The following is an 11,217-nucleotide window of genomic DNA, read 5'->3' as shown; positions in this document are numbered from 1 at the left end:
ACATCAATTTTTTTCCTGAAGATGCATTTGTAGAGAATAATTGGTAAAGCGCTTGTGGTGGTTGGCGGATGAATGGACCTCCCCTTAGAAAATTCATTGCAAGGCTGGTCACAAAGCTCAAAGCTACTATCTGCGCCTCACATATTGAAGGCATATATATTTTCTTCATTTTGCACTATCTTTTTGTTAGCTAGTAAAATCACAATATATGGTAATCCTATATATAAGGATATTGTCCAAGCTTTTATATTTTGGCGTTTGTACGTTTGGCTAACCAACAAAACAGGGACCTCATTTTAAGGTTAATTTATAGTTCAATTACAAGAACAAGTAATAAAGTACATGGAAAGAGTGTCAGATAAGAAAGAGAAACCAAAAAAGAAATTAGCGGGAGAAATGTAGGTCGGATCAAGCTCGCTATCCGAGAGTGCATGCAGTTCTTTAAGATCGTTGCATGTGTGCATGATTCTTATCTTTCTCAACTTCGAGCTACTGAAATTAAATTTGATTCCCTCCTCAGTATTAAAATAAGGTTGAAAAGGAACAGAGAGGAGAGCAGTCCCATGCAAAGAGTCAACCAATAAAAATCATCACGGATGGGTAGGCAGCGACAGAGAAGGAAAGAGATAGGGAGGGAGGGCGAGAAAGGCCGAGCTGTCAAAAGAGGAATAAGAACGAGAAAGGGTTCAGAAAGTCACATGAGTTTCGACTCTGCCGCACAGGCACACAACAGATAGATGGAGGAGAAGGTTGTGGTTGTAAATGTAATCGTCAAAATAAGAGGGTGGAGAGAGAGAGAGAGAGAGAGAGACAGAGACAGAGAGAGAGAGCGCTTCACTTTCCGACAATAGTCTTTGTCCATTTAATTATTTATCTAGCTAACGTGATATGCATATATTTTAAGTGCCTAGCTAGCTCAGGGAATATTTGAAATGCTGAGGACTTGCGAAAAACCCTCGAATTTTCATACAGACGCTCTCTCTCATCTCTCCACTCACCAACGCAAATGTAAATCTCTCTCTCTCTCTCTCTCTCTCTCTCTCTCTCTCTCTCTCTCTCTCTCTCTATGAGCTCGTGTGTGCGTTCTTGCAGAATTTTGGTGCTTCTTGTTTGATTTTCATGTGTTAGGGTCTCTTCTGCAGGCAAAGCTTGATTTCAGGGTTTGTTCACTTTTTATTAGTTGTGTTGTTATGTCAGCTGTTTTAATAACCATGATCTCTCTCTCTCTCTCTCTCTTGTGCAGGTTCCTGGCCAGCTTAATTTGGATCCGCATGTTGCTTGGATTGAACTCATGTGATTTTGTGGGTAAGTCCCCAGAAAGCTTCATGATCTTTGATCCTCACGGCCGGCTCTCTCTCTCTCTCTCTCTCTCTCTCTCTCTGTGGAGAATTTTTTTTTCCACATGTTCTCTACTCTCTCATACTTCGACAACTGCTTCTAATTCTTCCCTTACTGATTTACACTTATAAATGAAGGACAGCTAATTCATACTAAAGCTGATATACACAGTAGCTTTCACGAATGAGATAATTGACATTGGATGAGTTTTTAGGTATTGGATCATTGTGATATTTCACATTTTATCATGAATGAAGAGTTTCGGGTAAGTTGATTGTGTGTCGTAATAATACTACCGTTAAAAACTTTGTCAATTATTCTTTGAAACAACTGGGTCTTAGACTTTTGTGGGCTATTCGGCAATGTTATTCTACCAAATTATGTCCTTGGTTTATCTAAAAAACAATCGTCTAAGAATTCGCATCCCAAAGTTGCCGACATTGAGAAATCCTATATATATAAATATATATATATTTTTTTTTTGGCAAAAGAGAAATCCTATATTTTGATTAGTGCAATTTCTCCCAATTGGCTATTTCTTAAAACCACTTATATCAATGTTTGTCAAGCTTTTGACTAAATTGAAATGTTAATTACGGGGCCCTTCTTATATTACAAAGAAAAGAAGTCTTTTAGTTAACATTCAATGCCAAAATGAGTGTGCACAAAATGGCTAAACTGTAAGCAAGTAGTTGATTTAGTTGGAAAAAGTCATCCTAACTTAGTAACAATATATTGCTTCCAGCCTCACTAATCCCTCCCTTAACTCGTGTAAGCAAAGAAAAGGTGTTGATCAAATTTTCATTTTTACCCCCGCTTCACAAGAATGTTCCTATAAAGTCATAGTACTTCAAAAGCATGCTCATAATGCTCATTATATAAGTTGTTTCCTTCCATTACTTTCTTTTTTCTACTGATCAGATTATTCCAAGAACACAGCAAGTCCAGCCTCTGTACCTTGGAACTAAGGCCTTAACTCTGTGTGTCTGTTTTGTTTTTTTTTTTTTTTTTTTTTTTTTTTTGGGGGGGTCCATTGAGATTTGTGCTAAACTGAGCTATTCATTAAAGTAGTAAAGTAGTATTATTAGCTCATCATGGACACATAAACCCGTGATAGTGTGACAAAATGAGTTATTAAGTAACTGAAATAATATCGAGAGGGAAGATGGCAGAAAAAAATTTATTCTTATTAATGCCGCCGGTCTGACATTTTCATTGCACGAGTAGTTCTCGAGATCATGACATAAATATGTCCACTTCCATGCTAAATAAGCACTTCCTTGTAGATAACTAGATGTGTCTCGGTCTGAAGACCGCTTGTACAAAAGAGAAGTCCATGGTAGCATACGGTAAAAAAGTCTTGGCCCCTCTAAGTTCTTGAGCATTGAGGTTTTAAGGGTGATGGCTTTTCTTCTTTAACTCAAAGACCCCGAGAAAAAAATTAGCAGAAGAACACAACTACCAGAACAAGGGGTCAGTAGGGAAAAATATAGAACAATGTCATCGGCATGTTATGGGATTTTCAATGGGTAGTTTGAGCTCCTCCTTATAGGCAAGTGAATGCACTTGAATGACTATGGTCATCTAGCTCATCGAACTTAAATCTCCATGCTATTTTTGAATTTTAGCACATTATCTTGATCGTTCATGCACCATCTCTTGCTATTTATTTGTTGTTAATTTTGAACATATTATCACCTAGTATACCTGTTTCTCTTTCAACAGGTAAATAGCTGGCCCTGGAAGATAGGGTTCAAGCTAAACCTTGATCCTCTACCACAAATACACTTATACATACATAATTGTACCTACCAAACGTGTATCTAATAATGACTGACGATAGGATTGAAATATCAGATGAAGATAAGAGTGATGGAGGATTCAGTAATGTTCAATACAAGACCAACTCTTCAGACAGTTGTGATCACAAATGCTTGTCATTTGACTTGAATGAAGCTGCAGATATAGAGAACGATGAGAATGGTCTCAGTGCTGATGAGGATGCTGACTCTTTGTCCAACAATGAATATAATCTTGACGAGGCGGCATCATCAAAGGTTGATTCTTCAAGCGGTAATAACAACTGCTCTAGTGACGAGGGAAAAGAGAGAACGACGACGGTTCGGCAATACATGCGGTCCAAAATGCCGAGGCTTCGTTGGACTCCAGAGCTCCACCTTGCTTTTGTGCATGCAGTTGAAAGGCTAGGAGGCCAAGAAAGTAAGTCTCATTTATTTAGCTTCCGTTTTCATGAATGAGTGGTTTTGAACTTTTCGTGGAAGATAGCAACTATGGGTGCATCGGTGCATCTTCTTGTGTGGAACACAATTCTTGAAAATAAAACCTTATAATTTGGAAACACCAGTCCTAAATGGGAGAAAAAAGAAGGTATATAGGAATGAGGAAGAGCAAACGGAGGCTAGGTTTTCCCTAGCTGGGACAAAGGGAAAGAACTCCACTAATAAGAGAACATTTTTGCAGATGTGATGACCTACTTTGATTACAAACAATTCTTTAGTTTTTAACTGTGTGATTCTTCAGTGTAGAAACATATTGAACAGCTAGGGCTGTCACCCTAACTCTAGAAAGGTTGCTACAGAAAAATTGGAACATTAATGAAGGAGATAGTTATAAGTCAGTAACATGTGGGATGGAATCATTCTATAAAATTTGATGGATGGACAAAGCTAATCATGATGATGAAAAAAATTCAAGCCCGATATTTCTTTTTCCTAGTAGTCTATTTTAGGTATCGTTTTAAATAAGGTCAAATAAACTTCTTTAATGATCTTCTAAGTATGTACATTTCCAAAAGGAAGAAGAGGAACCGAAGTAGTAAGAAATCCTTTGCTCGCAAATTGGACTAGATTTACGTACATGAAAATTGCCTACAGTTAGACTTATTTTTCCTTCTCGTTTATAAGCATTATTTAAGTGGGTCAATATAAAGGGACACTCGAAAACGGTCAAATAAATCGTGACCAAAACAAAAGAGGCACACAAACCCTAGCAATAGCAACTTCATCGGAAACTGTCTCGTTGCTATGTCCTAGGAGCCTGATTTGTATTTTTCTCCCTCTCTGCGCTGATGGGAACAGAAGCAACTCCAAAATTGGTGCTTCAGTTGATGAACGTGCGAGGACTAAGCATTGCCCATGTCAAGAGTCACTTGCAGGTACTCCAGGACAAAAATATGGACAAAGAAATTATTTTATCTTCTTAATTCGTGCCCTAAACCGAGTCATTTTGCAATATATTGTTTTTCAACTTTCAAGGTCTTAACTTTCGAGTCCTGCAACCTTTTTCCCCTTTTATTTCAGATGTACCGAAGTAAGAAGCTCGACGATTCTGGGCAAGGTAAACTTGGAACTTTACTTGATTAGTAGCTTAATCTCTGCGACATAAATTGCACTCTCATAAGCATCACTCCTTTAAATTTGCTCAATCTTAGTATCCTCTCTCTCTCTCTCTCTCTCTCTCTCTCTCTCTCTCTATCTGTGAAAATGCCTATGGTTGTGTCGTACTTTATGTTGCAAATTGTGCTGGTATTTTCCCTTTTATTTGCTTTACATGTGCATGTTCTAGTCGTTTCTTGAATCTCTGTTGTGCCTATGGTTTTGTCGTACCTAGAAGGTACAATCTAGTCGCTGTTAAATTAATAGTATAGGGTTTACTTCGGAACTTGTAGAAGGGACATACATGTTAAGCGCGAACTGTATTTTAGAATATTCCAAATAGGGGTCAAATAAGTCCGTAAGCTTTATAAGAATAGCGACAACGTGGGTCGACATGAGTATGGTTGTCTGGGTAGGAATCAGCATTCAACCTGGAAGAAGCTCATCTTTAGCTTATAGTGAAGAAGTGGCCGCAGCTAGAAGACGATTTCCCTTGGATGTGTTTTCAACTAGGACAGTGAGAAACGAGAGTTGAAAGAAAGAAGTGTTGTAAAGTAGGTCTACCCAATGAGAGTCTGCTTTATCAGTTATTGTTCTATTTGTGTAAGCTAAAAAAGGAAGTTATATTGGGTTGTCCTGAGCCTCTCTCACGTCAAAGGCTCGTTTAAGAAGGTTTTCTCTCACTTTTAATAAACCAACCATCAGTCCATTAGCCCATTTCACAAAGGGATGTAGGATAAATCTCAATAATCTCCCTCGCATGGTCTTGGGCCCTCTCACCCTAAAGGTTAATTCAAGAGGTAAGGCTTTCCTTTATATTTATATACCGATCATTAGCCCTTTCACAAACGATGTGGAATAAATCTCAACATATCACATCTTCAATCGACAAATTTTTTGATGTGATCTTATTTATGGATTTGAGCAAATAAAATCATCAAATCCTTAAGGCAATCTCCACTGTCATCCTTAGTATCTAAACATAGCAACGTTGACTTAATCAAGTGAAATTCAGTAAATATGTTCACAGAATGGACTAATTATTAGAAACTCTGTGTTCAAGACTTCATTGACGCGAGCCCCTCCTTGGGCAGATTCCTCCTTTTGCTTCTTTCTTTACATTGTGGATGATTTTGTTAATCAGCTCTTAGTTCGGTTTAAGTACTGGGCGATTCTCGAGATCACGTCTACTCTAATCTGCTTAAATCTGTCATTCATCGTTGCGTTCCCACCAATCTTTTAAGCAGAGTAAATGATCGAACACTCTCTCACATCCTTCAGTCTTATAAGCAGTTCTATCTATAACAAGTGCGCTAGGAAGAGATCATTACCAGCTTCAAGAAATCTATGGGAGACTCGGTGCTCATGAGAGCTACCCGAAGGACAGTCGAAGCCCATTTCTCTCGCCATTTTTGAAGCACGCACTCGACTTCAAAGCAAACTCCTCTAGGTATATACTTATCTAAACCCTTCGCATTCCATAGTTCTAAACATCGACAAGTCCTTCAAGACCAAGAATAGGACTTCGTTACTTACTTTGCATTACTTAAAATTGTTAGACATCGCTAACAAATCGAACTAACATCTTTATTTCTTTTTGCCTTTCCTTCCTCTAGATATGCCCAACCGTGGGGTAATTTGGCCGACCAAATGACGAGCCCTACACTATTTGCAAGTTCAGCCTCTGCGTTTCAGAACAGGCACAAGTTGGATGGTTCAACGTCATCGTTGTTCAGCATGAAAGCCGATGGGTTAACGAGAAATAATATGAGGGGACTCATGAGACCGAGCAGGTTTCTCGAGGGGAAGAAATGGCCTCCGCGTGAATTCATCGGGAGCCATGTTACTAGAACAAGGAGTTGCTCAAACATTTATCCGGACGATGCTTATAATAGTAGTATTGCACAGCCTTGGAGCACCATGAACAAGTTCAACCAAACCAATTCATGCACTCACATGCACATCTCATCATCAGCTGGTGATATTGTTGGTGATTCTCAGCTTCAACCGTCATCTCAGCTTGAGGTAATCTTTTGTTATACTGGCTAATTTTCAAGTACTCACCATATGTGAAATGCATAAATGTTTATTATCTTAGGCACAAGCAGTGAAAAATTTGCATGTACAGTGGTAGATGTTAGCTAGATTCATCAACTATAGTTGTCATTCTCACAGCATAATGCTAGTCTTACTAGCAGGAAAAATGATTATTTTCAGAAGATATAAAGTTCTACCTGGCATGGTAATCTACGAACATACTTTTACAACCTTTTGCATTAAACTAATGTACCGAAGGATATTTTGTTGTTTGAATTAATGAGAGTAACTTCTTCCTTCATTTTGTTCTTTTAAAAAATTTGCTGAGGCGCTTATAAGTCTCATCCTGTGAAGATAACATTTTAAAGTTGAGCTGTGAAGAGTAATTTTTTTTATCTCGAGATTATTAAACTGTAACTTGTTTCGGCAATTTACATATTGTAGATTGATTGATAACATACTGATCAATGTGGTTTCCGAGTTATTGAACAGTTCTGGAGATTGCAAGAGAGAAGAATGCAGCTCAACAATGAAGATGCAAGTCCAAGTTTGGAAAGAGTGAAAGAGAAGAAATGGCTGCCTGATCTACAGTTGAGTCTTAGCCGCAACGAGTTGGTCAGAAATTTAGACGAACAAAGAAGGAAAGAAGCAGATACGAATCTCTCGCTCTCCTTGGCTTCCCCGTGTTCATCAAGTCAACAAAAAGTACTGTGAAGAATTACAAGTACGTATTTGTAATCTGTGAAGAAATGCAAATTGATCGTATGCATGCTTTAGGCTGGCTTTTGGGTTGAGTACTCAGGATCTGACCATGTCAATGAGCAGAGGAGTGAGATCTTGTGTGGTACTCGAACTCAATGGCCAAAATATTGGAGAGTTACATTACATGCAATGTTCCCATTTAACGTCGTTTTAATTTCAGCATGTTTTATGTTGCTTCTTGTCCCTCCAGTTGACTTCTTAGGATAATCTAATGTCTATATTTTAATTTATATCATTCTTAGAGCTTCAGTGAATTTGGCGGGTTTCCAAGATACTCGACGACCTTCCTGGGCTTACCATATTTATTTCGTATATAAATAAATCCATCTGTTCAAGGCAAGAGCACTCTTGAAGTCAGTATCCTTCATCCTGTCACGGTTCTAATACCTTCGACAGTCCAAGCTCTCTTAGGGAAAAGTTCTATGCTCTGCTTCGATATCAGTTAATGAGCTCATCTAGAAGGTAAACTAAGCAAGCGCTTGTAGTAGTGTCATAACCAATATACAAGGTTTGCTGAAAGCTAGAATTACCAAACTGTACCCCGAGCCTACTTTGAAACCTAACAATAGACGTAATAAGACACTAAAACTGAATGATTCAAGAGAATAAAAAGTGGCTTCGACAATGAAAACCTGTTTATTTGTTCTGACATCCCAAAAAAGTGCAAGCCTATATATTAATTTAAGGTTTTGGTATAAAAAGACCCCGAACTAAGTAAAGGAATAAGTGATTCTGTGTAAGTACTGCATCGCAAGGTAAATGAATAGGCATACAAGAGGAATTAAGCTCCTAACCCTAAGAACATAAGCTCAAATAAAGGAGCAGTGCCTACCACTGCCTTGCAACCAAAGAAATATTTCTTGATACATAATTTATTTGGCTTTGCCTTAGAAGAAAGACTGTAGACAATAATTTCTCACGATTGCGATAGTTTAGTGCTAACAAACGATCGCACGAGCATTCCAGGCAAATACACTTCTGTTTAGGAACAATGGGTTCCCTTCCCACAGGCCAAAGCCCTACTTGCATAAGTTACCCTGTAAATTCTAAGAATGTGATTCTCTCCAGGCAACTAGCGCTCAATTGCACAAGGTTGTGGAGACATCAGGGCTTTATATACACCAAGGTGGACAGCGAGCTCTGTGGATGGTTTTGCAGGAAGGAGGTCTGCAAGATGAACACAACACCGAAAGAGAAATTTTGAGGATTGGCCTGAAACTCTTCTCACTTCACCTAAGCAAGCACAAACAAATATTGTAAATGAACCGGGCAGTACATTCTGGCCAGTCAATGCACACAGTTTAATTGGAACATAGAAATCATTAACAATTTTATAGAGAAGAGCAACTAACTTGTGCAATAGGTCAGAGCAGGACATAGGCAGGATTGGGTCTTCAACGAGTGAGGCCACACTGAACAATGCATGCATGGAATTTAGATGAGGTCAACGTTTACCTTGTGGCAAAAGCTCCAGTAATTCCTGATGAAAGAAGGAATAGTACATACACAAGAAAATGCACACGATAAAGCACGACTATAAACATTTACTGAAGTGCCCACCGTATGCTTTCTGAGAAGTTAAATGCCCCTCATTTGATCAGACTTTTTGACCGTTGTTTCCCACTTGGAACTAATATTACAGAAGTTGGAAGTTTTTGACCCGTCAGAATCAAGCAAACCTGGGGAAAATCGTGTAGGCGAGTTTCTAGAGAGTGTAAACGGCAAGGTACGGTTTAGCCAAGACTCTGACGGGCACTGTGGCAATGGTGGGGGAATGGGGAGATCTGAACCATTGTCACAAGAATTTTTAATGTCACCAGATCTCAAAGAAAAGTGGCATCCTAGATCATTCTTCCCATCACCACAGACTTCATAGGTTATTTTCACATCATTGCTCTGCCTGGACCTGTTGACATCAATTTGTGTATCCTCATTGAATCTATGGTGAGGAAAGGGTAATATGCAGTCGGTGGACTCTGATCTGTCATTCTCTGTCTCCGTTTCATCTAAAGCACTCGAATACTTGTCTTCCTCAGCTGAAAAGTCAACAGAGCAAGCTTCTTGGAACTTATAGTTCATTTCACCAGCTGCAAAATCATCTCGTCTGAAGTCAGGTATTCCTGTCTTATCAGAGGAACTTGTATCTGAATTACGAGATCTTATAACATGCACACGGTCAACATACAAAGTCTTCTCAACTGAGGGAGCTGTGAAGCCTGCATTCCCTGCATTTTCCTCACTACTCAGAAATTCTCGAAAGCTGGGGAGAAATTTTCCTGGAGGAATGAAGCCATCCACCCTCGAGTTCTCAGTTGACCTAGTATTCCCAAAAAAATTTCTCTCTTCTCGAAGAATTGGATGAGATGATTCAGTCTTGAAGTGTACACTGCTGACTCCTTGAAAATTCCTGCTCTCGAATGACCGATCTGCTCTTGGAGATTCTCGTATGCAAGTGATTTTGTTGATTGGGCTTGATTTGCTATTCAGCACAAGCTTCTCATCTTGAGTCCCAGGCACTTGATTGACGTACCTTTGCTGGCTTACTAAATCACAAGCGTGCTGCAATGGAGAGGACAGCCAACATCAAACATACATTTTGAGTAGAGTCTATATGAAAAATTTCAACGTGAAAAAGCCAAGAATGGTTCGTTTATACCTCACTGCTTCTTTCATTGCTAGAAGCATTACGTGAAGACTTGGCTTGCACCCTACGGGCTAATGAAACATGTCCAGCAGCCCGTGTCTTGACCCTTGGCACTGGGTTTAAGAGACAAAATGACTTCAGGCAAAAGCGATAAAGCAACCCACGGGCTTTGAAAGATGACTTTTCGGGCTCGTCAGATTCACCATCACTGTTGTCATCGTCGTCATCACCTCGGCTATCCAGACCAATTAATTCAGGGGCACAGTGGGATATAGCAGTTGGCCTATAATGCTGTTCTCGCTGCTGCTTAACCACATTTATAGCCCGCTTGACAAACTTTGGTTGCTCTCTTTTCAGAGGTTGTTTCCTAGTAGGACGTGGAGGCGTTTCCGATGCCATTGCTTGTGCTGCAGGCAAGAAACGATCCATCATGAAATCCTGCATTTCTGGATTCGTATAGAATTTCCCAGATACTCCATTGTCTAGACCATCCAACCCGCTTATACCACTGAGACTGCAGTTCAAAAAGAATGACTCAGTCCTAGAAAGAGTGTCCGGTGCATCGACATATACCTCATCCCCTTCCTCTAAAACACCCTTCTTGGAGCCCTCGCATGCTGCTGCTGCTTCTCCCCCTTTAGATGCGTCATTTGGTAGGACATTTACTCTTCGGGATCGAACATTGCAGTTACTGTTGGAGACTTTGTCCAAGGACTGCTCTTTAACATTCATAGTTCTGCCTGAAGAAAGCTTGGGGCTGGCAGGAGGTGGTCTAAGAGTTTGGATCTGCATGGTGCGCTCATGTTTGGGCGTCCCGGGGCTCCATTCCCATGTAAATGGCACTGTTCCTGGACTACTTATCGGACCTGACTTTAGCTCTGATCTGTATGCAGGAGGAAGAGGAGGGAGTTTGGCGAGAGGATTGCCTGTTATGCCCTGATCTCTAGCTCCTCCAGAAAAAGTTGGCGTCGACGGGAACCGCCTCGTAGAAAGGAGGGGCCGGTTGTAATTCAGTTGCCTATCTTCCATGACAATTTTCTA

The 11,217-nt window shown here is 39.8% G+C and overlaps 2 protein-coding genes across 3 annotated transcripts; one reads left to right on the top strand and one right to left on the bottom strand.

Moving 5' to 3' along the window:
* Positions 1 to 886: 886 nt before the first annotated feature.
* Positions 887 to 7,704, top strand: LOC104441352 (two-component response regulator ORR24). Its single transcript, XM_010054481.3, has 8 exons — positions 887 to 1,008; positions 1,244 to 1,305; positions 3,064 to 3,558; positions 4,437 to 4,513; positions 4,659 to 4,695; positions 6,027 to 6,183; positions 6,350 to 6,758; positions 7,263 to 7,704. The coding sequence occupies exons 3-8, from the start codon at positions 3,168 to 3,170 to the stop codon at positions 7,482 to 7,484; spliced, it is 1,293 nt and encodes a 430-aa protein (XP_010052783.2). The 5' UTR covers positions 887 to 1,008; positions 1,244 to 1,305; positions 3,064 to 3,167; the 3' UTR covers positions 7,485 to 7,704.
* Positions 7,705 to 8,386: 682 nt separating this feature from the next.
* Positions 8,387 to 11,217, bottom strand: LOC104441341. Of its 2 annotated transcripts, none has more exons than XM_010054469.3 (3): positions 10,189 to 11,217; positions 8,885 to 10,091; positions 8,387 to 8,765 (listed from the first exon to the last, which is right to left on the bottom strand). In XM_010054469.3, exons 1-2 carry the CDS (start codon positions 11,203 to 11,205, stop codon positions 9,111 to 9,113), a joined length of 1,998 nt encoding a protein of 665 aa, XP_010052771.2. In that variant the 5' UTR covers positions 11,206 to 11,217; the 3' UTR covers positions 8,387 to 8,765; positions 8,885 to 9,110. The 2 variants fall into 2 exon arrangements, with proteins under 2 accessions (XP_010052771.2, XP_018731384.2); XM_018875839.2 differs by having other exon boundaries at positions 8,387 to 8,699.

This window comes from Eucalyptus grandis, chromosome 1 (genome assembly GCF_016545825.1).
Source record: "Eucalyptus grandis isolate ANBG69807.140 chromosome 1, ASM1654582v1, whole genome shotgun sequence".
Taxonomy (NCBI): domain Eukaryota; kingdom Viridiplantae; phylum Streptophyta; class Magnoliopsida; order Myrtales; family Myrtaceae; genus Eucalyptus; species Eucalyptus grandis.
Note: the sequence above shows the minus strand (reverse complement) of the source record. Positions and strands in the feature narration are given on the sequence as shown.

What these genes read in the sequence shown, in the direction of transcription:
- LOC104441352 (XM_010054481.3), top strand. Translation starts at nt 3,168, where the DNA reads ATGACTGACGATAGGATTGAAATATCAGATGAAGATAAGAGTGATGGA. An exon ending in AAGGCTAGGAGGCCAAGAAA is followed by an intron (nt 3,559 to 4,436) that starts GTAAGTCTCATT and finishes TGATGGGAACAG; the next exon opens with AAGCAACTCCAAAATTGGTG. An exon ending in AACCGTCATCTCAGCTTGAG is followed by an intron (nt 6,759 to 7,262) that starts GTAATCTTTTGT and finishes GTTATTGAACAG; the next exon opens with TTCTGGAGATTGCAAGAGAG.
- LOC104441341 (XM_010054469.3), bottom strand. Translation starts at nt 11,205, where the DNA reads ATGGAAGATAGGCAACTGAATTACAACCGGCCCCTCCTTTCTACGAGG. An exon ending in GCAATGAAAGAAGCAGTGAG is followed by an intron (nt 10,092 to 10,188) that starts GTATAAACGAAC and finishes TCTCCATTGCAG; the next exon opens with CACGCTTGTGATTTAGTAAG.